General features: G+C 39.6%; 1 protein-coding gene across 1 annotated transcript in view; it reads left to right on the forward strand.

The window, feature by feature from the left end:
• Positions 1-25,681, forward strand: part of LOC123394245 (phosphatidylinositol 3,4,5-trisphosphate 3-phosphatase TPTE2-like) — a 111,932-nt gene that overhangs the window by 25,420 nt on the left and 60,831 nt on the right. Inside the window, exons 15-21 of the mRNA XM_045088001.1 lie at positions 252-305; positions 1,199-1,252; positions 7,113-7,166; positions 8,045-8,098; positions 10,392-10,445; positions 11,414-11,470; positions 13,800-13,868. Of these exons, the coding sequence (XP_044943936.1) occupies positions 252-305; positions 1,199-1,252; positions 7,113-7,166; positions 8,045-8,098; positions 10,392-10,445; positions 11,414-11,470; positions 13,800-13,868 (396 nt within the window). The remainder of the gene's footprint in view (positions 1-251; positions 306-1,198; positions 1,253-7,112; positions 7,167-8,044; positions 8,099-10,391; positions 10,446-11,413; positions 11,471-13,799; positions 13,869-25,681) is intronic.

Here is a 25,681-nt window from a genome sequence, read left to right on the forward strand (position 1 = left end):
GGCTGTTCCACACTAGCCAGGCTCAGTAGTGAAGATCTGTACTTGATCCTGGAGTCATCTGTGTTTTTGCTACGTCCATAATACTTACTACAAACATGTAAATCTTTATTTTTAGGGCAAATGAGATGTTAGGCTTCAAATAACTGATTTGCACATGATCTTTCTAAGTGTCAGTGAGTTTATAAGTTCCACTAAGAAAGTAAGACTGTAAGTCACATGATGTCTTACTCTGTCTGTTTTATATCTTTTAGCCCTGTCGAGAGGGAACGGACAGCCCCATCTACTGAAGAACTCTCCGAAGTGATGTGAGTTATGATGAACATACATAAATAAGTATCTCTACACACACAAATACACACACACACACACACACACACACACACACTGAGATTTGGGATGTTTGCTCTCAGGCTCACACATAGGAATACAGAGAACCTGTGATACTCTCTGTAACAATTTCTTTTGGTAGGGCACTCTGTAATATTTTTTTGTCTTTTGAAGGTAGGTGAAAAAAGGAATAACAGGCTCTAGAAAGAGTCTTTCTGATTCCTGCTTTTGTTTATATTTGTCCACCCTTGACAACTGTGGATGAGAGGCTACTAGAGTGGTCAAGGGTGGAGGAAAATTTATTTGGAGGTAGGATGAGTCAGCAGAAAGGATGCAGCTAATGGATCCTGGATTTGTCCCTCACCCTCCAGAGCTCGGCCCCCATGTGAGGCTGGTGCTCTAAACCTACCACCAAACTGGAAGGAACCTCTGCCTCGGGTCTTTAGGCATTGACCCTGCCTGAGGGGTAGGAAAGGCAACCAGGAAGCATGAAGAGTAAGCAGGCCATGAAGGGATTGAGGGTCATGAAACGAGTTGGGGTCAAAGAGATCTGTACCTCTCAACTGCAGCTGAATTTGAAATAAATTCTACCAGAAAAGGCTGTTACACACTGGGATTAGGGTGACAGTATAGAACTTCTTACAGATTGATACATTGTTTATCTGTAGGCCTAACATAGTCCTTATCCTCTTAAATAAAGCCTCATTTCTAATGAGAAGTGACCTAGCAGGTTAAATTAGATGATATATGCATGAATTTTTAAAGATTGACCAGTTCATACGTAGAGAGCAGTTGCAGCTCTTTATATGGGAGGGGGAGTCAGTCTAGCATGACATGTGGTGTCTGACTATGTGCCTCTTTAATACTTTAGCACTTCTGTGACTGAATTGAAACTGGACATGGATGAGGAAATCACCAGTAAATTGTGAGCTATAAGTGAATAAAGATAAATATATATTTATATGGACATATATGCACATATGTACTTATATACTTGTATGAACACAGACTCACAAAGACACATACACAAGCAATACAAATTCATCAAAATCCTAGAGGAGAAGAGAGGCAGCAACCTCTTTGACCTTGGCCACAGCAACTTCTTGTTAGACACATCTCCAAAGGCAGGGAAACAAAGACAAAAATGAACTGTTGGGGCTTCACCAAGATAAAAGGCTTTTGTACATCAAAGGAAACCATCAACAAAGCTAAATGGCAACCTACAGAAAGGGAGAAGATACTTGCAAATACCTTATCAGATAAAGGGCTAGTATCCAAAATATTTGAAGAACTTACCAAACTTAACACCCCAAAACCCAAAACATGATGTCAAGAAATGGGCAGAATCTGTGAACAGACATTTCTCCAGAGAAGACATATGGATGGCCAATAGACACATGGAAAAAATGCTGCACATCACTCAGCCTCAGAGAAATGCAAATCAAAACCACAAGGACAGACCATTTCATACCAGTGGCAAGTGCTAAAATTTAACAACTCAGGGAACAACAGATGTTGGTGAGGTGGTAGAGTAGGGGAACCCTCGAATGCTGTTGGTGGAATAATGCAAACCGGTCAGCCCCTCTGGAAAAGAGTAGGGAAGTTCCTCAGAAATTTAAAAATCATAGAGCTACCCTATAACCCAGCAATTGCACTAGTAGATATTCATTCAAAGAATAAAAACATAGTATTTGAAGGGATACAGGCACCCTAATGTTCCTAGCAACAATGTGTCCACAATAGCCAAACTATGGAAAGATGCGAGACGTCTATGAACAGATGAGTGAGTAAAGAAGATGTGGCGTATATATACTCAGCATCAAAAGGAATGAAATCCTGCCATTTGCCATGACGTGGACGGAACTTACGGGATATTTTACCCAGTGAAATAAGTCAGTCAGAGAAGGACAAATACCATCTGATTTCACTCATGTGGAATTGAAGAAACAAAACAGATGAGCATGGGGGAAGGGAAGGAAAAGAGGAAAGCAGTGAGAGGAACCATCGGAGACTCTCAACTATAGGGAACAAACTGGGTTGATGAAGGGGAGGTCGGGGGGGGGGGATGGGGTAACTGGGTGATGGGCATTAAGAAAGGCACTCAAGGTAATGAGGACTGGGTGTTTTATGCAACTGATGAATCTCTGAATTCTTCCTCTGAAACAAAAATACAGTATATGTTAATTAAATTGAAAGTAAATTAAAAAAGAAAAAGATGAAGTTTCCTAATATATTCATTTATTCCCCATTTCATCTTGTTTCTTTTCCGTGTTCCAAGATTCATTGTTTATGCACCACACCCAGTGTTCCTTGCAATACGTGCCCTCCTAATACCCACCACTAAGCTCACCCAGTCCCCCACCCCACTCCCCTCCATATCCCTCAGTTTGTTTCTCAGAGTCCACAGTCTCTCATGGTTATTCTTTTTTTTAAATTTTTAATTTTTTTAAATTTTTTTAATGTTTTTATTTTTTATAAACATATATTTTTATCCCCAGGGGTACAGGTCTGTGAATCACCAGGTTTACACACTTCACAGCACTCACCAAAGCACATACCCTCCCCAATGTCCATATCCCCACCCCCCTTCTCCCAACCTCCCTCCCCTCAGCAACCTTCACTTTGTTTTGTGAGATTAAGAGTCACTTATGGTTTGTCTCCCTCCCAGTCCCATCTTGTTTCATTGATTCTTCTCCACCCACTTAAGCCCCCATTTTGCATCACCACTTCCTCATATGGGAGATCATATGATAGTTGTCTTTCTCCACCTAACTTATTTCACTAAGCACTAGTTCCATCTATGTTGTCACAAATGGCAAGATTTCATTTTTTAGATGGCTGCATAGTATTCCATTGTGTACATATGCCACATCTTCTTGATCCATTCATCTGTTGATGGACATCTAGGTTCTTTCCATAGTTCGGCTATTGTGGACATTGCTGCTATAAACATTCAGGTGCATGTGCCCCTTTGGATCACTACGTTTGTATCTTTAGGGTAAATATCCAGTAGTGCAATTGCTGTTCCATAGGGCAGTTCTATTTTCAACATGTTGACGAACCTCCATGCTGTTTTCCAGAGTGGCTGCACCAGCTTGCATTCCCACCAACAGGGTAGGAGGCTTCCCCTTCCTCCGCATCCTCGCCAGCATCTGTCATTTCCTGACTTGTTGATTTTAGCCTTTCTGACTGGTGTGAGGTGGTATCTCATTGTGGTTTTGATTTGTATTTCCCTGATGCCGAGTGATATGGAGCACTTTTTCATGTGTCTGTTGGCCATCTGGATGTCTTCTTTGCAGAAATGTCTGTTCATGTCCTCTGCCCATTTCTTGATTGGATTATTTGTTCTTTGGGTGTTGAGTTTGCTAAGTTCTTTATAGATTTTGGACACTAGTCCTTTATCTGATATGTCATTTGCAAATATTGTCCCATTCTGTCAGTTGTCTTTTGATTTTGTTAATTGTTTCCTTTGTTGTGCAAAAGCTTTTGATCTTGATGAAATCCCAATAGTTCACTTTTGCCCTTGCTTCCCTTGCCTTTGGCAATGTTCCTAGGAAGAACAGCTGAGGTCAAAGAGGTTGCTGCCTGTGTTCTCCTCAAGGATTTTGATGGATTCCTTTCGCACATTGAGATCCTTCATCCATTTTGAGGCTATTTTTGTGTGTGGTGTAAGGAAATGGTCCAATTTCATTTTTCTGCATGTGGCTGTCCAATTTTCCCAGCACCATTTATTGAATAGGCTGTCTTTTTTCCATTGGACATTCTTTCCTGCTTTGTCAAAGATTAGTTGACCATAGAGTTGAGGGTCTATTTCTGGGCTCTCTATTCTGTTCCATTGACCTATGTATCTGTTTTTGTGCCAGTACCATGCTGTCTTGATGATGACAGCTTTGTAACAGAGCTTGAAGTCCGGAATTGTGATGCCACCAACTTTGGCTTTCTTTTTCAATATCCCTTTGGCTATTAGAGGTCTTTTCTGGGTCCATATAAATTTTAGAATTATTTGTTCCATTTCTTTGAAAAAGATGGATGGTACTTTGATAGGAATTGCATTAAATGTGTAGATTGCTTTAGGTAGCATAGACATTTTCACAATATTTATTCTTCCAATCCAGGAGCATGGAACATTTTTCCATTTCTCTGTGTCTTCCTCAATTTCTTTCATGAGTACTTTGTAGTTTTCTGAGTGAAGATTCTGTGCCTCTTTGGTTAGGTTTATTCCTAGGTATCTTATGGTTTTGGGTGCAATTGTAAATGGGATTGACTCCTTAATTTCTCTTTCTTCTGTCTAGTTGTTGGTGTAGAGAAATGCAACTGATTTCTGTGCATTGATTTTATATCCTGACACTTTACTGAATTCCTGTACAAGTTCTAGCAGTTTTGGAGTGGAGTCTTTTGGGTTTTCCACATACAGTATCATATCATATGTGAAGAGTGATAATTTGACTTCTTCTTTGCCGATTTGGATGCCTTTAATTTCCTTTTGTTGTCTGATGGCTGAGGCTAGGACCTCTAGTACGATGTTGAATAGCAGTGGTGATAATGGACATCCCTGCCGTGTTCCTGACCTTAGCAGAAAAGCTTTCAGTTTTTCTCCATTGAGAATGATATTTGCAGTGGGTTTTTCATAGATGGCTTTGATGATATTGAGGTATGTGCGCTCTATCCCTACACTTTGAAGAGTTTTGATCAGGATGGGATGCTGTACTTTGCCAAATGCTTTTTCAGCATCTATTGAGAGTGTCATATGGTTCTTCTTCTTTCTTTTATTGATGTGTTGTATCACATTGACTGATTTGCGGATGTTGAAACAACCTTGCAGCCCTGGAATAAATCCCACTTGGTTATGGTGAATAATCCTTTTAATGTACTTTTGAATCCTATTGGCTAGTATTTTGGTGAGAATTTTTGCATCTGTGTTCATCAAGGATATTGGTCTATCGCTCTCTTTTTTGATGGGATCCTTGTCTGGTTTTGGGATCAAGGTGATGCTGGCCTCATAAAATGAGTTTGGAAGTTTTCCTTCCATTTCTATTTTTTGGAACAGTTTCAGGAGAATAGGAATTAGTTCTTCTTTAAATGTTTGGTAGAATTCCCCCAGGAAGCCATCTGGCCCTGGACATCACAGATATATTCAGAACATTTCATCCCAAAGCAACAGAACACACATTCTTCTCTAGTGCACATGGGACATTCTCCAGAATAGATCACATCCTCGGTCCTAAATCAGGACTCAACCGGTACCAAAACATTGGGATCATTTCCCAATTTCTGACCACAATGCTCTAAAGCTAGAACTCAACCACAAAAGGAAGTTTGGAAAGAACCCAAATACATGGAGACTAAACAGCATCCTTCTAAAGAATGAATGGGTCAACCGGGAAATTAAAGAAGAATTTAAAAAAATCATGGAAACAAATGATAATGAAAATACAACGGTTCAAAATCTGTGTGACACAAAAAAGGCAGTCCTGAAAGGAAAATATATAGTGGTACAAGCCTTTCTCAAGAAACAAGAGGAGTCTCAGGTACACAACCTAACCCTACACCTAAAGGAGCTGGAGAAAGAACAAGAAAGAAACCCTAAGCCCAGCAGGAGAAGAGAAATCATAAAGATCAGAGCAGAAATCAATGAAATAGAAACCAAAAAAACAATAGAACAAATCATCGAAACTAGGAGCTGGTTCTTTGAAAGAATTAATAAAATTGATAAACCCCTGGCCCGACTTATCAAAAAGAAAAGAGAAAGGACCCAAATAAATAAAATCATGAATGAAAGAGGAGAGATCACAACTAACTCCAAAGAAATACAAACTATTAAAAGAACATACTATGAGCAACTCTACGTCAACAAATTTGACAATCTGGAAGAAATGGATGCATTCCTAGAAACATATAAACTACCACAACTGAACCAGGAAGAAATAGAAAGCCTGAACAGACCTATAACCAGTAAGGAGATTGAAACAGTCATTAAAAATCTCATGGTCATTCTTAAGAACTTCTGCAACAATACAGTGTGTTTGACTTTTTTGAATCTTTTCAATGTAGCACCAAGAGGCAACTGTTTCTGCTTTTTGGCTCCAGGTGCATTAAAGAAGAACATGTCCTAGGAGGATCCTTCTTCCCCCTGGTGACTACCAATCAAAACCATTCAGAGATTTCCAGAATGCCTGTGTATGAGACTTAGTTGATTGGGTGAAGAAGGGACAGAATGCTATTAAAGACAGGAGGAGGTAGCAGTAGGCAGGGGGCAGAGGAGGTCTCAGCATAAAGAAAGGAGCTAATGAATCCTGGATCCTTCACCCTCCAGAGCTTTGCCACCATGTGAAGCCACTCTCCCAAAGCCACAGTCACGTGGAAAGAGCCCCTGTTCCAGACCTGCCAGTTTCTTGACACCATCTGAGAGCAGGGAAGGCAAGCTTGAGAGGTGAAAGGTGGTGAAGGAGGGACTGGAGAAGCAGGAAATTAGATGGGAAAGAAGGAGGCATACCTGCAAATTGAGGGTGAATTTGAGATCAGTTCCACCATAATAGGCTGTTCCACACTGGCCAGGCTCTGTAGTTAAGATCTCTACATGATCCTGGAGTCATCTGTGTTTTTGCTAGGTCCAAAATACTTATTACAAACACGTAAGTCTTCATTTCTAGGCCATCGAGATATTAGATTTCAAATAATTGATTTGTACGTGAACTTTCTAAGTGTCAGTGAGTTTATAAGTTCAACTAAGTAAGTAAGTCTGGAAGTCATGTGATGTCTTACCGTGTCTGTTTTTAATCCTTTAGCCCTGGCCAGAGTGAATGGACAGCCCCATCTACTGAAGGACTCTCCGAAGTGATGTGAGCTATGATGAAAACATACATAAATAAGTATCTCTACACACACAAATATACACACACGCACTGAGATTTGGGATGTTTGGTCTCAGGCTCACACATAGGAATACAGAGACCCTGTGATACTCTTTGTAATGTCTTCTCTTGGTAAGGCACTATATGTAATATTCTATGTCTTTTGAAGGTAGGTGGAAAAAGGAATAACAGGCTTTAGAGAGAGTCTTTTTGATTCCTGGGTTTGTTCATATTTGTCCACCCTTGACGATTGTGGATAAGAGTCTACTAGAGTAGGAACGGGAGGAGGAAAATTTATTTGGAGGAAGGAGGAGTCAGCAGAAAGGATGCAGCTAATGGATCCTGGATTTGTCCCTCACCCTCCAGAGCTCGGCCCCCCATGTGAGGCTGGTGCTCTAAACCTACCACCAAACTGGAAGGAACCTCTGCCTCGGGTCTTTAGCCACTAACCCTGCCTGAGGGGTAAGAAAGGCAACCAGGAAGCATGAAGAGTAAGCATGCAATGAATGGAATTGAGGGTCATGAAACAAGTTGGGGTCAAATAGATCTGTACCTCTCAACTGCAGCTGAATTTGAAATAAATTCTACCAGAAAAGGCTGTTACACACTGGGATTAGGGTGACAGTATAGAACTTCTTACAGATTGATATATTGTTTATCTGTAGGCCAAACATAGTCCTTATCCTCTAAATAAAGCCTCATTTCTAATGAGAAGTGACCTAGCAGGTTAAATTAGATGATATGCATGAATTTTTAAAGATTGACCAGTTCATACTTAGAGGGCAGCTGCAGCTATTTAAATGGGGGGAAAAAGTCATTAGGGCATGACATGTGGTGTCTGACTATGTGCCTCTCTAATCCTTTAGCACTTCTGTAACTGAATTGAAACTGGACACGGATGAGGAAATCACCAGCAAATTGTGAGCTATAAGTGAATAAAATAAATATATATTTATATGGACATATATGCACATATGTACTTATATACTTGTATCAACACAGACGCACAAAGACACATATACAAGCAACAGGAATTCATCAAAATCCTAGAGGAGAAGAGAGGCAGCAACCTCTTTGACCTTGGCCACAGCAACTTCTTGCTAGACACATCCCAAAGGCAGGGAAACAAAGGCAAAAAAGAACTGTTGGGGCTTCACCAAGATAAAAGGCTTTTGTACAACAAAGGAAACCATCAAAAAAGCTAAAGGGCAATCTAAAGAATCGGAGAAGATACTTGCCAATACCTTATCAGATAAAGGGCTAGTACCCAAAATCTATGAAGAACTTACCAACTTAACACCCAAAAAACCCAAAACATGATGTCAAGAAATGGGCAGAAGCCATGAACAGACATTTTTCCAGAGAAGACATACAGATGGCCAATAGACACATGGAAAAAATGCTGAACATCACTCAGCCTCAGAGAAATGCAAATCAAAACCACAAGGACTGACCATTTCATACCAGTGGAAAGGGCTACAATTTAACAACTCAGGGAACAACAGATGTTGGTCAGGTGGTAGAGTAAGGGAACCCTCGAATGCTGTTGGTGGAATAATGCAAACCGGTCAGCCCCTCTGGAAAAGAGTAGGGAGTTTCCTCAGAAAGTTAAAAAGCATAGAGCTACCCTATAACCCAGCAATTGCACTAGTAGATATTCATTCAAAGAATACAAACATAGTGATATGAAGGGATACATGCACCCTTATGTTCCTAGCAGCAATGTGTCCACAATAGCCAAACTATGGAAAGACGTGAGACGTCTATGAACAGATGAGTGAGTAAAGAAGATGTGGCGTATATATACTCAACCATCAAAAAGAATGAAATTCTGCCATTTGCCATGATGTGGATGGAACTTAACGGATATTTTACCCAGTGAAATAAGTCAGTCAGAGAAGGACAAATACCATCTGATTTCACTCATGTGGAATTGAAGAAACAAAACAGATGAGCATGGAGGAAGGGAAGGAAAAGAGGAAAACAGTGAGACAAACCATAGGAGACTCTCAACTATAGGGAAGAAACTGGTTAGCTGAAGGGGAGGTCGGTGGGGGATGGGGTAACTGGGTGATGGGCATTAAGAAAGGCACTCAAGGTAATGAGGACTGGGTGTTGTATGCAACTGATGAATCACTGAATTCTTCCTCTGAAACTAAAAATACAGTATATGTTAATTAAATTGAATGTAAATAAAAAAAGAAATAGATGAAGTTTCCTAATATGTTCTTTTTTTTCCCCATTTCATCTTGTTTCTTTTCAGTGTTCCAAGATTCATTGTTTATGCACCACACCCAGTGTTCCTTGCATTACGTGCTCTCCTAATACCCAGCAACAGTCTCACCTAGCCCCCCATCCCGCTCCCCTCCAAAACCCTCAGTTTGTTTCTCAGAGTCTACAGTCTCTCATGGTTATTCTTAAGAACATCTGCAACAATACAGTGTCTTTGACTCTTTCTGAATCTTTTCAATGTAGCACCAATGAATACTACATTCAATGTAGTATCCTTTTTGGCTCCAGTTGCGTTAAAGAAGAACAGGTCCTAGGAGGATCCTTCTTCTGCCTGGTGACTACGAAGCAAAACCTTTCAGAGATTTCCAGAATGCCTGTGTATGCGACTTAGTTGATTGGGTGAAGAAGGGACAGAATGCTATTAAAGACAGGAGGAGGTAGCAGTAGGCAGGGGGCAGAGGAGCCCTCAGGAGAAAGAAAGGAGCTAATGAAACCTGGATCCTTCACCCTCCAGAGCTTTGCCACCATGTGAAGCCACTGTCCCAAAGCCACAGTCACGTGGAAAGAGCCCCTGTTCCAGACCTGCCAGTTTCTTGACACCATCTGAGGGCAGGGAAGGCAAGCTTGGGAGGTAAAAGGAGGGCCTGGAGAAGCAGGAAATTAGATGGGAAATAAGGTATACCTGCAAATTGAGGGTGAATTTGAGATCCGTTCCACCATAATAGGCTGTTCCACACTGGCTAGACTCAGTAGTTGAGATCTGTACTTGATCCTTGTGTCATCTGTATTTTATGGACCTAGCAGGTCCATAATACTTATTACAAACATGTAAGTCTTCATTTCTAGGGCAAACGAGATATTAGGTTTCAAATAATTGATTTCCATGTGAACTTTCTAAGTGTCAGTAGATTATAAGTTCAACTAAGAAAGTAAGTCTAGAAGTCATGTGATGTCTTACTGGGTCTGTTTTTAATCCTTTAGTCCTGGCCAGAGTGAATGGACAGCCCCGTCTACCGAAGGACTCTCTGAAGTGATGTGAGCTATTTTGAATACATACATAAATATGTATCTCTACACACAGAAATACACACACACACACACACACACACACACACACACACACTGAGATTTGGGATGTTTGGTCTCAGGCTCACACATAGGAATACAGAGATCCTGTGATACTCTTTGTATCATCTTCTTATGGTAAGCCACTATATATAATATTCCTTTTATTTTGAAGGGATCTGTAAAAAAGAATGAACAGGTCATACAATCATTTACTTTCTTCTAGGCTTCACCCTTAATACTAACAGCGAAACTGATAGGAAACTAAAATTGACTCTTTCTGTTGCTGTACTTCAGTGGGTTAGGGAAGAAAAATATCTTTTTGGGAAGGAGGGTAGTATTAAAGTATAAGCAGTAAATGGTTTGAGTTGGCAGGATGAAGAGAATTCTTTAGCAGAAAAGATTTGAACTAATAGACCAGATCTGTTTGTGTTTGCCAGCATGTGCAACTGGTTCCCCAAGGCTGGACCTATCATTACATTGGATAGAATCATTGACTAAGACCTGTGGTGTCTAAGATACCATCTGAAGGTTCCGAAAGACATTCATAGTTCCTAAAGAGCGCAGATGGACTAGAGGGCCTTTAGGTATTTAGGTTAATCAATAGAAATGTATATCTACACTGAGGTAAATGAATAAGTCCCACCATGAGAGGATGTTGTACACTAGGTCAGATCCAGTAGTAAAGAACTATATTTAAACTTTTAGTCATTAGTTGTTTTTTTTTTTTTTTTTTTACAAGTATGAGGTATTCATTATGAACGTATAAAGTCTCATTTCTGGGGGAAATGACATATCAAGTTTCATATAACTGATTGATGTGTAAATTTGTAAAGAGTCAATTATTTTGCAAGTTAGAGAGTAATGTTAAAATTTGAACCAAAATATTTAATTTAGAAAATCATGTAGTCTTACTGTGTCCCTTTTTCATCCCTTAGTACTACTACCATGAGTGAATTTACATCGGGAACTTCTGATGGAATCTCCAAGGAAATGTGAGATATGAACAAAACTATCCACATGTAAATACAAGTATGGGGCAGGGAAGAAAGATTGAGATTTGGGAGATTGATTTGCAGGAGGATCCATGAACTTTAGAGTCTTGGACACCATTTGTAACTTTCTATCCAGTTTGAGTGGAATTTAATAAAAGAGGAACAGGCCATAAGAGGGATGCATCTTATTCCTTGTCTTTTTCTCCCCCTCAGTTAGTGGCCACCAAAACTCCTAGGAAACTATCCTAATGCTCCATGTGTAAGGCTCTACTATAATGGAACAAGAGAGCAGAAAAAGCTATTTTGGAGCAGGGAGAAGGTTCAGGAGTAAAGAAATGTACACAAATTTGATTCATTAAGGTTTTTCCCACAGGACTAGGATTCTAATTATAAGCATAGAAAGCCTTATTTGTAGGGAGATATTAAATGCCAAGTTTCAAATGACCAGTTAGGTTAACTTTTAGGTCAACTAGACTGCAAATTGTAGCATAGTATAGATCATTTTCATCTATAAACAAGTCTAGAGAGGCATGAAAAGTCTTAAAATATGCATTTTTAATTCTTTAGCAATGACCAGATTCAGGTGAAAAAGCTAATTTGTGTTGCCCCTTTGATGAAAGGTGAGATATAAACATATGGAGATAGAGGAAGGGAGATACTGAGATTTGTGGAATTAAGGAAAGTATTCATGGCAATGAGTTTCTTTGGTACTTTATCTAAAGTCTTTGCAACTTTCAGTATGTAACTTTCTTTCTCTTTTGCATCTTTTCTGGGGGAAAAAGAACAGATCATAAAAGGAAATAGTCTGTTACCTTTAGTAGCATCCAAAACACTTAGGAAAGTACCAGATTGCCCAAGTATGAGATTCAATGTACTCCCTAAGTATGTGGGCCAAGAGAAGACAGAATTGAATTTGGAGCAAAGAGGACTTAGTGGTGGATAGGGAGCATAGGACCCCTCAGCAGAAAAAAAAAAAAAATGGAGCTAGCAGACGCTGGATGTATCTCTGACCTCCCAGAGTGCTGTCAACATGTGAGTCTGGTGCCCTAAACTTACCATCACACTGAAGGCAGGTTGGCAGTTACCTGACCCTTTCTGAGGTGCAGGAAAGGCTTCTAGGTTGGGTTAATAGGTGGTTTAGGGACTTGAGAAGGCAGAAAATTACAAGGGCAAGCAAGGTGAGTATCTGCAAACTCAGCTGAATTTGAAGCAAATTTAATCACAAAATGGTATTGGTAATTAAAAGAAGTGTACATAAACCTGATTTATTAATTTTTTCCACAGAACTAAGGTTTTCATTACAAACAACGTTCATTTCCAAGGAAAAATTATATAATACTAGGCTTCAGTGAGCTGATGAAGATGTAATTTTGGGGGGTCAGCTACATTATAAATTGTAGAGTAATTGTAACTAATTTGTGTTTAAAAATCACTGTAGAAAGACATGGAGTCTTCCTATGTGTATTTTTAATCCCATAGCTCTGATTTTAGTGTGTTGAAAAAAGTAGCCACCAACGAAAGGTGAAATATAAATATGTAAAGGGAGAGGAAGGGGGATACTAAAGTTTTTGAGATCTAATTAGTTATGAAGTCCTTGTCTCCAAAAGTTATTTAAATCCTATCCAGGGAAAAGATATCCATGATATTTGAAGAGTAGAAGGTGGTAGAGGGACTGAGGTTCTAAATAACTAATTGACATATTTTTAAGAGTTCAGTCAGTTTATATATTGTAGAGCAAATGTATCTAATTTCAACCTAAAAAAAAAGTAAGTCTCTGAAGTCACTTGGTTCCATGTACAGTTTTAATTCTTCATACTGACCTGAATAAAGTGACACCAGAAGTATTTGACTACACTTTAATATATTTCAACTTTCAATGATGGTGCATGAAAGACTACTGATGTCATTTATTTGGGTCAGTGCTATATATACATTGATCTCTCTACATAGAGAGAGAGCCGAAGAAAGAGGGACACAGAGGAAGACAGGCAAAAGACCGAGATAGGAGATAGACTGAGGGTGTGGGGGCGGGGAGGAAAAATAGAGAAGGGAGAAGGGTGGGAGGAGGGAGAAGAGAAGGAGGGAGGTGGGGGAGAGAACGCTAGAGAGATTCACAAAATTTGATCTTGGAAATACCCATGAGAATACAGAGTTTTCTGGACAACAAGTCTAAAGTTTTTTCTAAATATTTAGGTCGTCCAGTGAGCTAAGTCATGTTTACCATATCCTTTAGATTCAAGGAATTGTTTTTGTTTAAATAAATTATCACATTGCTGTTACATGTAGCAAATCTCTAATGACATGTTTTTGCATTTGTTGGCGGTGATAGTATAATGGAACGACTCTCCAGGTTCCATGATGAAGATACTGAAGACAGTGTCTTTCTCAATTCAAATGAGTAAGTCAGTTTGAAGTTTTGAGGAAGGGAGCCATCAGTGGATCTCTTATTTTTGTAAAGGTAGATCTTGTACAGAGGCAAAGAGAAAATCTGAAAAGGTATCAAAATGTTTGAGAGGGGATGTATACAATAATGACTCAAATTGAATTTGCAGATGAGTACCATGCTTGGAAAAAATATTTCTAAAGTTTCACAAATAAGTGTTCTTCTAGTTTAAAAATGTGAAAATATTTTTTAATAGATAATAATTTTAGAGTAAAGTTTTCTTAACAGAGGGTTTCAGAATGCTACTTATTCCTTAGTTGTGTTCCTTCCTCATTTTTCTTCTGGATATATTTTGGTACCCAGAATATATTTTGTGGATTTTTTCTATGAGCACGTGGGACCCAACAAAAGTTGGGTAGTTTTAATCAATTTTCCCTCTGGTCTCCTATAGCTATTATTCTGTAAGTTGTTATATTGTTAATATTTTCCAGAATTTGGAGTAAATTTTTAAATGCTTTTTCTTTTTTAGATTTTATTTTTAAGTAATACCACCCTGATTGTGCCCCATCAGTCTCATCTTGCCTGTTTTTAAAATTTTTCCCTTATTGTTGAGTTTTGAGAGATCTTGATATATGCTGAATACAAGTTTTTTTTTAATTTTTTCAATTTATTTATTTTCAGAAAAACAGTATTCATTATTTTTTTCACCACACCCAGTGCTTCATGCAATCCATGCCCTCTATAATACCCACCACCTGGTACCCCAACCTCCCAACCCCCGCAACTTCAAACCCCTCAGATTGTTTTTCAGAGTCCATAGTCTCTCATGATTCACCTCCCCTTCCAATTTACCCCAACTCCCTTCTCCTCTCTAACACCCCTTGTCCTCCATGATATTCGTTATGCTCCACAAATAAGTGAAACCGTATGATAATTGACTCTCTCTGCTTGACTTATTTCACTCAGCATAATCTCTTCCAGTCCTGTCCGTGTTGCTACAAAAGTTGGGTATTCATCCTTTCTGATGGAGGCATAATACTCCATAGTGTATATGGACCACATCTTCCTATACAAGTTTTTTTATCAGATGAATCTTTTACAAGTATTTTCTCCCAATCTGTGTTTGTCTTTTTGTTTTTTTTAATAGTGTCTTTTGCACAGTGGAAATTTTAAATTTTGAGGAAATCTAATTTTTTCTCATGGTAGGGCTTTGGTGTTCAATCTAAGAAATCTTTTCATAATCCAAGGTGACAAATATTTTCTGCTTTCTTCTAGAAGTTTCACAGTTTCAGGTCTTACATTTAGCTATATGGATCCATTTTGAGTTAATTTTTGTGTACGTTGTGTGATACAGGTTGAAGAGCATTCTTTGTGAAAATGTATGTCCAGTAACTCCACTATGGTTTCTTGTAAGATTCTCTTTTGTCCATAGAATTGCCTTTGCATTTTTTTGTTGAAATCAGTTGCCCATATATATCTATAGGGGTCTATTTCTGATCTCTCTTTTGTTCTACTCTTCTGTGTGTCTGTTCTTTCCTTAATACCACATTGTCCTATTTAACTTTAGAGTAAATGCTCAAATCACGTAGTGGCATTACTCTGCCTTTCCATTCAAATTTTAGAATCAGGTTGCAATAATATCTATAAAAAATAATGCTGTGATTTTTAAAAAGATTTTGTTGAATGTATAAATTGGTATGTGGAAAATTAACATCGATATTGAAATTTCTAATCTATGAACATGATACATTTCTTATTTGGACCATGTTTTTTTTCTTTTCTTTCATCATGTTTTATAATTTTCAGCATGCACATCTTGCATATATTTTGTTAATTTATACCAAAGTATTTCATGGGCTTTGGTGCTAATATAAATGGTACAGTTGCTTACATTTCTATTTTTCAATGTTTTATTGCTCATCTATAGAAATATAATTGAATTTTATATATTGGCCTTTACTTGGTAACCTTTTTAAATTTACATTTTAGTTCCATTAACTTTTAGGCAGATTCCTTGGGATATTCTTGGTAGAACAAGCATATCATCGGCAAATAGGGGGAGTGTTATTTCTTTCTTTCTAATCTTTATTTCTGTTACTTCCTTTCTTTGCCTTATTGCACTGTCTAGGGCCTCCAATACAACTTTGAATAGAAGAAAGTGTGAACTGACAGCCTAAATTCCTAATCACTGGAGAAAAAAGTCAGTCTTTCACCATCAAGATTGCCATTAACTGTAGCAATGGCTATGGCTTTTTGTAAATGGTGCTTGTCATGTTAAGGAAGTTTCTTCTATTTGCAATTCTGCAGTTCACTGAAAGTTTTTTTTTTAAAGATTTTATTTATTTATCAGAGAGAGAGAGAGAGAGAGGAGGAGAGAGCGAGCACAGGCAGACAGAATGGCAGGCAGAGGCAGAGGCAGAGGGAGAAGCAGGCTTCCCTCCGAGCAAGGAGCCCGATGTGGGACTCGATCCCAGGACGCTGGGACCATGACCCGAGCAGAAGGCAGCTGCCTTAAAAAAAAACAACATTTTTTTATTGAAGAGGCTGTCTTTTTTCCATTGGACATTCTTTCCTGCTTTGTCGAAGATTAGTTGACCATAGATTTGAGGGTCTATTTCTGGGCTCTCTATTCTGTTCCATTGATCTATGTGTCTGTTTTTGTGCCAGTACCATGCTGTCTTGATGATAACAGCTTTGTAATAGAGCTTGAAGCCCCATGGATGGAACTAGAGCGTATCATGCTTAGCGAAATAAGTCAAGCAGAGAAAGACAACTATCATATGATCTCCCTGATATGAGGAAGTGGTGATGCAACATGGGGGCTTAAGTGGGTAGGAGAAGAATAAATGAAACAAGATGGGATTGGGAGGGAGACAAACCATAAGTGACTCTTAATCTCACAAAACAAACTGAGGGTTGCTGGGGGGAGGAGGTTAGGGAGAAGGGGGTGGTATTATGGACATTGGGGACGGTATGTGCTTTGGTGAGTGCTGTGAAGGGTGTAAACCTGGTGATTTACAGACCTGTACCCCTGGGGATAAAAATATATGTTTATAAAAAATAAAAAATTAAAAAAAAAACATTTTTTACATTGTGAAAATTAATAAAGGAAATCTCACTAAAACAGACTTGTGAAGTTTGGCAAGGGGAGCTCTCATACCCTAACACTTGCAGTCAGTTGCACATCCAACAGAAAGAGACTGCAAATCAATACTACTCAACCAATGAAGAACCACTATACTTAAGCCTCCCAATTTATTCTCTTACTTTTACTGTTTACAACCAACCAGTTTATTGTTTACTTTTAGTTTATAACAACCCCTTCCAACTTCCCCCTTTCCTCTATAAAAGAGTATTTCTCTCCTTTGTGGTTTTGCCATAGCTTGCTTGTCCTGGATTGCAATTCTCTGCTCTTCCCAAATGAATCCATTTTTGCTGGTAAAATAACTGGTAATTTTATAGTTTTTCTTTTAAAATATTTTTAAATTTAAGTTTATTTTTACTTAGTGATCAAAAATGGGATCCAAAAAAAAAAAAAAAAAAAGGGATCCAGAGAAGACCCCCAACAGCTCTGAGGCTGGTGAGCAAACAAACAGGTGCCAGTACCCACAGAGCCAATTCCTGAATAAACTCATTTTTGCTGGTAAAATAACTGGCAGTTTTATTATTTTTATTTTTTAAAATATTTTTACATTTGAATTCAATTTAATTAACATACACTGTATTATTAGTTTCAGAGGTAGAGTTCAGTGATTCATCAGTTGCGTATAACATCAAGTGCTCATTCCATCAAGGGCCCTCCTTCATGACCATCACCCACTTACCCCATTGCCCCGCACCAACCCTCCAGTAACCCTGAGTTTGTTTCCTAGAGTTGTGAGTTTCTTATGGTTTGTTACCCCCTCTGTTTTCATCTGATTTTTCCTTCCCTTCCCCTATGTTCATCTGTTTTGTTTCTTAAATTCCACATATGAGTGAACTCCTATATTTGCCTTTCTCTGACTTATTTTGCCTAGCATAATACCCTCTAGTTCCATCCACGTCATTGCAATAGCAATATTTCATTCTTTTTGATGGCTGAATATTATTCCATTGTATATATACACCACATCTTCATTATCCATTCATCTGTTGATGGATATGTGGACCCTTTCCATAGTTTAGCTATTGTGGACATTGCTGCTATAATCATTGGGGTGCATGTGCTTCTTTGAATCACTGTATTTGCATCTTTTGGTTAGATACCTAATAGTGCAATTATTGGGTCGTAGGGTAGTTGTATTTTAACTTTTGGGGGAACATCCATACTCTTTTCCAGAGTGGCTGCACCAGTTTCCATTCCCACCACCAGCATAAGAGGGTTTCCCTTTCTCCACATCTTTGCTAACATCTGTTGTTTCCTGAGTTGTTAATTTTAGCCATTGTGACTGGTGTGAGGTGGTATCTCATTGTGGTTTTGATTTGTATTTCCCTGATGGAAGTTCTATTTTTAAGGTTAACATTACTTGGTGATCAGAAATGGGATTCAGAGAAGACCCCCAACAGCTCTGAGGCTGGTGAGCAAAGAGGTGCTGGTACCCACAGAGCCAATTGTGCTCACTGCTTTCTTGCCCACCCTGGGGTTTGAGGGTAAGTTTTCTCCTGGATTTTGAGCTTTACACTTTGTGTTCAAGCTCTTCAGACTTTATTCAGGATCTGTTTCAAGGTCTTGTGTTTTGTATTTGTGTTTTTTTATTTGAAAGTACTCATTTGGCCTTTGGTCCAACTCTTTTTCAGAACCAGACTCTCCCTGTTGGAACTGTGTATTTGAACTGTGTTGGCCTTTGGTCTGACCCCCTTTGGGGACTGGACCATTCCATGAGGAACTGTGCCTGTTGGAATTACACAAGCCTTTAGTCTGACTCCTGTTTGGGATCAGATTGCTCCTACTGAACTGTGCTATCCTTTGGTCTGACTCCTTTTCGGAACCACATTTTACTACTGGAACTTTGCTGGCTTTTGGCCAGATTCCTTCTAGAACCACGCTGCTCCTACTGACACTGCTGTTTAAGAGTTTATCTCTTTGCTCTAAAGAAAAACCTCTAAGAAATGGGATGCCGGTCATCAAAACGCTCTGAGGGCTGCCTCCTCTTTTCCTCCTTCACCACTATGGGCACTCTGTTGGTTTTATATTTTCAAACTATGGTCCCTTCACATGTAATTTATCACTAAGTGTACTGACCTGACCAAAAATAATTTATAACTTAAGTGGCCTTATAAGAAATTTTAATATCCCCAAACTTGTTTTACTCAAAATTAAGTTAGAAAGTCATGGCTCCATGTGGGCCTGGGACCCAGGAGTTAGGGGCAATAACAGGAGGAAAGTGAACAAACCTCAATGACAAAGTTTCTACTCAAAAGTTTGCCTCAGTTTGAAAATATGACTCTTGGTGAGGCCCAAGGTCTGTACTGATACATCAGCTGCTTTTGCAACAGCTCCTTTCTGGTGTCATGCACGCATCTCAAAATCACCATCAGGCCCAAAACTGCACTTGCCCTCCCCCTCATCACCCCATCTGCTTCTCCTTTTCTATTCCATCTCGGTGAGCACAGCCCCCACCCACTCCATCCTCTGGCCTCAGAAACCTCAAGATGGCCTTTGACCTCTCCCTTATCCTCACTCCTGCGTTAAACCAGATCCTGCTTATTATTTTGAATTTCTCCCCTGCCCCATGTCCTCCTATTTGCATCTCTATTTCTACTGTCCTAAATCAGATTATTACTACCTCTTGCCTGCCATGAAACAATGGTCACCCTTGGGTTTCCGTTCTGCCAGGACATCCCACACATCAACCAAAGAGGGCTAGTTTGCTGAAAAACAACAACTCAGATAATATGCTTCCTGCTCAAAAACCTCTACTCTCTCCCTACTACAGATGGAAAAAAATATAAATTCTTAAACCAAAATTTTAAGATCTTCTTTGTGATGAGCTGAATTGTGTCCCTCCACCCCAAATTCATATGTTGAAGACCTAACCCTCAGTACCTAAGAACTTGAATAAACATTTTCCCAAAGAAGACACACAAATGGCCAACAAGTACATGAAAAGATACTCAACATAACCAATCATCAGAGAAATGCAAATTGAAACCACAATGAGATACTAGTTCACACCTGCCAGGATGCTATTATCAGAAAGAGATAACAAGTGTTGGCCAAGATATGGAGAGAAGGGAATCCTTGTAAACTGGTGCAGCCACTGTGAAACACAGTATGGAGATTCCTCAAGAAATTAAAAATAGAGCCACCATATGATCCAGCAGTTCCACTTCTGGGTACATATGCAAAGGAAATGAAATCACTATTTCAGGAGCTATTCATACCCTCATGTTCACTGCATATTATTCACAGTGGCCAAGGTATGGAAACAAACTCAGCATCCAACAACAGGCGAATGGATAAAGTAATGAGGCCTATATACATAAACGATGGCATATTGGCCTTTTAAAAGAAAGAAATCCTCAATGAAACAAGATGGGATTGGGAGGGAGACAAACCATAAGTGACTCTTAATCTCACAAAACAAACTGAGGGTTGAGGGGGGGGGGGGGGGGGTTGAGAGAGAGGGGGTGGGGTTATAGACATTGGGGAGGGTATGTGCTTTGGTGAGTGCTGTGAAGTGTGTAAACCTGGCGATTCACAGACCTGTACCCCTGGGGATAAAAATATGTTTATAAAAAAAAAAAAAAAAAAAAAAAAAAAAAGAAAGTCATGGCTCCAAAACAAACAAACAAACAAACAAAAAACTGAATGAGATACCTCCTTTAAATGGTACCTTGAGGCTTTCAGATGTTTTCAGGATTCTGTTTTGCCTCTTTGTGAAATACTATTTCTTTATTTTTCAAAAAATTTCATTATATTCACTTAGCCAACATATAGTACATCATAAGTTTTTGTTGTAGTGTTCAATGATTCATTACTTGTGTATAATATCTCTAAATTAATTGAGGCAAACAAGCAATTGAAAGGGGTCAAAATGGCTTCTGAGGCCTCACCCCATTCCCTGGGCCACCCACCCTTGGTTGCAGACAGTAGAAGTCACCTTGTGCTCAGGCCCCAACTCTGGTGTCACTTTCCTCTATTCTCTCTATAGAACTTGCATTTTCCTCCTAATGTATCCCCATTCCTCCTCTCCTGAAACTATCAAAACCTGCCTCTTTAAAGTTAAGTCTAGTGAGTACCTAAATAAACCTCAGGTTTCCCATATTCCCTTGACTAAGTCCAAAATGAGACCCATAATTAAAGTTTCTTGAAGTGACTGGTACATGCATGCAGCAGTCCATCTTGATGACAGCACATGCCAGGGGCGATTCTATTTTGCAGAACTGCTTGTCTCATTTGGAAACTCTCCAGTGAGGAGGGTGACTGCCTTATGGGTGGAATTAAAGGTGGTAGTCATGTGTTTGGCTAAAGCTTATACCTGCATTCTACATCAGTGGTCAGCCACAGAAGGGGAGAGAATGGACAGGGGTTGGAACCACCAAGATGTTCTGTTGGTTCTATGTCAGGCCCTGACCACACCTCCCAGTTGGTAGGCTTCTCCTATAAGTGGGTGAGTATGTGGCCTGGCAGGTAGGGGCACCCCATATTCAGCACTTAGTCTAGTTATAGGGTAAGTAGGGCCTGCCATGAGTACCACATGCCCAAAGCCATCCCCACAGAGAGGGGAAGGCACCAACAGGAGTGGATGCTTGTTTCCATAGTCAGGTACCAGCAATGATGAGTAAAGTGTAACTGCATTGTTGTGTGGGGATCCATCCTACATTATGACCTGTAGCATCTGTGGTCCTGTTGTGCCTCTCTATGCAAATGGGACTATTCCCATGATTTGAACCAATGTTGCATTTTAATCACCCAAAAAAAAAACCCATTTAATCATCCCATTTAATCATCCCAAAAGCCATCCCATACCTATTCTATACGTAGAATCTTATTTAACTGTTCCCATATCAAGGGGAAAATTTTGCTCTTTGTGTCTTCCTGGGCAGGGAGCCTGGATACCTAGTGAATATGGGTCCATCCAAGTAGGGGAAAGAAAGTGTTATACCACGTATAAAAGCATTCCCAAGTGCTTTGGAGGGCAGCTTGAATTTGTCAAAGGAGGCCCATGGTCGCTGATAGGGGGAGTTCACTACACACCCAGTAGTTGGTCTTTTTCTATAAGAAGTTGTGGTCAGGGTCCATTAGGTAAATGGGTTTCCTGTGCAGAATCTAAGGGCAAAAAGTAAGATGCTGAGTAGGCACCAGAAAAGGCTAGTGACAACTGACCTATAGAATCAGGAGGGGTGGGTGTTCCTGGATAACCCCACCCCTGGCCTCAGTCTAGCTCCAAACTGACTGTACCAAATTGTTAGCTCCTTTTCTGCTACATGGCAGGACAAACTTGGAAAGGATAGTGGGGTTATAATAATTCTCTGTAGGGCCGTTATGATAGTATCCCTTTTCATGAGAGGCCTATTGGGGTGCATGTGCTTCTTTGTTTTCAGTGGAACGGGGTGAAGAAATGGGGGGGGGTGGTTGGGTCTTATTCTATCCCTATCCTACAGGACTGAAAACCCAAAACACTGTACACTTGTTTGTCATTTCCAGCGCTACATAGTTACATGTTCTGCTATAGATAGATCTTGTGGCAAGGGCAGTAAAAGGTTATCTTGTGTCCCTACATGCAGCAAAGAGCATCTTCCTGCATGCTGTCTACTTGTATTCTAAGGGTGACATCAGGGGTCCTTGAGCAAGTAGAGTATAGGCACTATTGGAATGTATATATTTATTTAATGTCCGTATAACTGTTGACAGGTGGTGTTTCCAAAAGGCCAACTGAGCTGTACTGGGATTACATGGTAGATGAAGATGCCAATGGACATCTTGAGCTTTGGCCCCCTTTGCACTTTATGTCCTGTGAAATGGGAGCCTTGGTTGCTGTCAGTATCAGTGGGCACCCTGTATGTAACACACAGCTGTTCCAGGCCACAGATGGTGGCCTTCTGTGTGGCATACTTGGTGGGGTTGGCTTGCAGGAGTCCTGAATAAGTGTCATGCATGTCAAAGCCTAATGTCAGCCATCAGAGAGTGGCAGGGGACCAGTCAATCTGCTATCTCTGAATGGAGTGCTCTGTTTTCTTCCCCACTACCTGTCTGTGTCTCTTGACAAAGGTCATGGTTGTTCCTGGGCACAGGTTGGGCTTTGTCGGTAGATGGTTACAGTGTCTTGGTAATGCAGTGGTAAGTCCCAGTTCTTAACACCTGCCCACAAGGTCTGTTGTCCTCAATTTCCCATGTTGTATAGCTAGGTGGCATTGTCTTCTTTTGGCAAGTCTTCTAGGAGGCAGATGTGGCCCAACTCATCGTTCTGTTGATTACCAGGGGGGGGTGTGTGCAGTGTGTGCATCTACATGGTAAACAGTAGTGTTCATACCTTGTATGCACTGGAGTTCCACATGTTGATTCCCCAGCATGGGTGCCCTGTCACCATCTAGTCCTGTGCCTTCCATTGAAGAAATCATATGGTTGGTCCCTTATAGATTTCCCAGATTCTGTGCATAGAACAATGGAATTGGGCTCATGAAGCGCTTATGTTGTTTGCAGTTCAGCCCATTGACTTCTATGTCTGGCACCAGAGTCCATTAGATAGTTTCAGTTGAGGGTTGGATGGCAGTAGCTGTCCAGGTGCAGAGGTCACACCTTGCTGACCCTTGCTGACTCTACAGGCATGATCAGGGATTGGTAACTGTAAAGAATGGCAACTGTGGTGGCTTTGCAACCTCAGTTAATGGCTTTCCTTCAGAGGTGACATGAGTCAACAGGCCAAGAATGGAGTGTGGCTCCACACTAAGAGGGCTATTTGTCAAGGTACTGTGTTGTTGCAAGTAGGCATGCCATTTAGCTGCAGTCTGGATTTGGGAAATATCTGACTTGGGCTCTTGGAATGTATCCTTTAGCCATGCTGCTATAGGATGCTGAGTGCAAATGGTCACTGGGATCCTGTTAGTCATGTCTTCTACTTGCCGTAAGGCATGGTAATTAGCCCACAGTTGTTCTAAAATGCATTATCATGCTTCAGTTCCTTTCCATAACAGTGACCAGAAGCCTTACAGTATGCATTTGTGCCCTTGCCATTGCCATAAATTCCATCAAAACCCTTCTGGGTAACTGACTCCATCCAGTCAAGTGGCTGCCCCTGTACATGAACGCTTAAGTCTTGGATCTGTGTAACAGCCACCTTGGCTTCTTCAAATGCTTCTCTTTCCTTTGAAGACCAATCCCAATGGGCTTCTGTTCTTACAAATCTATAAAGGTGCTGAAGCTCTTGAGCCATGCAAAGGATAAATGGATACCAAGAGCTTAAGGAACCTAAGAAAGTTTGCAGCTGTTATGGTGTGGTGAGATGTGGATATCCTTGTATCTTATCAATAACTGCTACAGGAACAACTTCTTTTAAAAAAAATTCTAGTATAATTAACGTGCAGTGTTTAATAGTTTCAGGTGTACAATACAGTGATTCAGCAATTTTATACATTACTCAGAGCTTATTATTTTAAATGTACTCTTTAATCCTCTTCACCTATTTTACCTATGCCCACCTACTTCTCCTATGGTAACCGTCAATTAGTTCTCTATATCTAAGAGTCTGATTTTTGTCTTTTTATTTCCTTATCTGTTTGTTTTGCTTCTTAACATCCACAAATGAATGATCTCATACAGTATTTGTCTTTCTCTGACTTATTTTACTCAACATTATATTCTCTAGATCTGTATATGTTGTTGCAAATGGCAAAATTTCATTTTTTATGTCTGGATAATATTCCATTGTATGTATATATACCACCTCTTCTTTAGCCATCCATTTATCAATGAACACTTGGGCTGCTTTCATAAATTGGCTACTGCGAATAATGCTTTAATGAACATAGCAATGCATATATCATTGGAATTCATGTTTTTCAAATACCCAGCCAGTTGTGAAATTACTGGTTCATATGGTAATTCTATTTTTAATTTTTTGAAGAACTTCCATCTGTTTTCCACAGCAACTGTACCAGATGGTATTGTCACCGATCGTGTTCAGGGTTCCTTTTTCTCCCCACCCTCGCTAACAACTGTCATTTCTTGTGTTGTTGATTTTAGCAATTCTGACAGATGTGAGAAGATATCCCATTGTAGTTTTGATTTACATTTCCCTAATAATGTCTGATGTTGAGGATATTTTCCTGTGTCTGTTGGCCATCTGTAGGTCTTTTTTGGAGAAATGTCTGTTCATCTGCTCATTTTTAAATTGGATGTTTTTTTGGTTTTTAATGTTGAGTTGTATTTGTTTTTACATATTTTGGATAATCCTTTAACAGATATGTCATTTGCAAATAACCTCTCCCAGTTAGCAGATTGTCTTTTTGTTTGTTTGCTTCCTTCATTTTGTAAAAGCTTTTTATTCTGTTATCATCCCAATAATTTAATTTTGCTTTTGTTTCCCTTACCTTAGGAGATATATCCTGGAAAATGTTGCTATGGTTGAGGGCAAAGAGAAATTACTGCCTATATTTTCTTCTATAGCTTTTATGGTTGAGGTCTCACATTTACGTCTTTAATCTACTGCAAGTTTATTTGTGTGTATGGTGTAAGAAAGTGACCCAGTTTCCCTCCTTTTCATGTAGCTGTCCAGTTTTCCCAACATCATTTGTTAAAGAGACAATCTTTTTCCCCATTGTATATTCTAGTCTCCTTTGCTGTAGATTAGTTGACCACAAAAGCCTGGGTTTACTTCTGGGCTCTCTAATATGTTCCTTTTGTCTAT

Source organism: Mustela putorius, unplaced genomic scaffold, assembly GCF_011764305.1.
Source record: "Mustela putorius furo isolate JIRA1106 unplaced genomic scaffold, ASM1176430v1.1 tig00002080_pilon_pilon_pilon, whole genome shotgun sequence".
NCBI classification, from domain to species: Eukaryota; Metazoa; Chordata; class Mammalia; order Carnivora; family Mustelidae; genus Mustela; species Mustela putorius.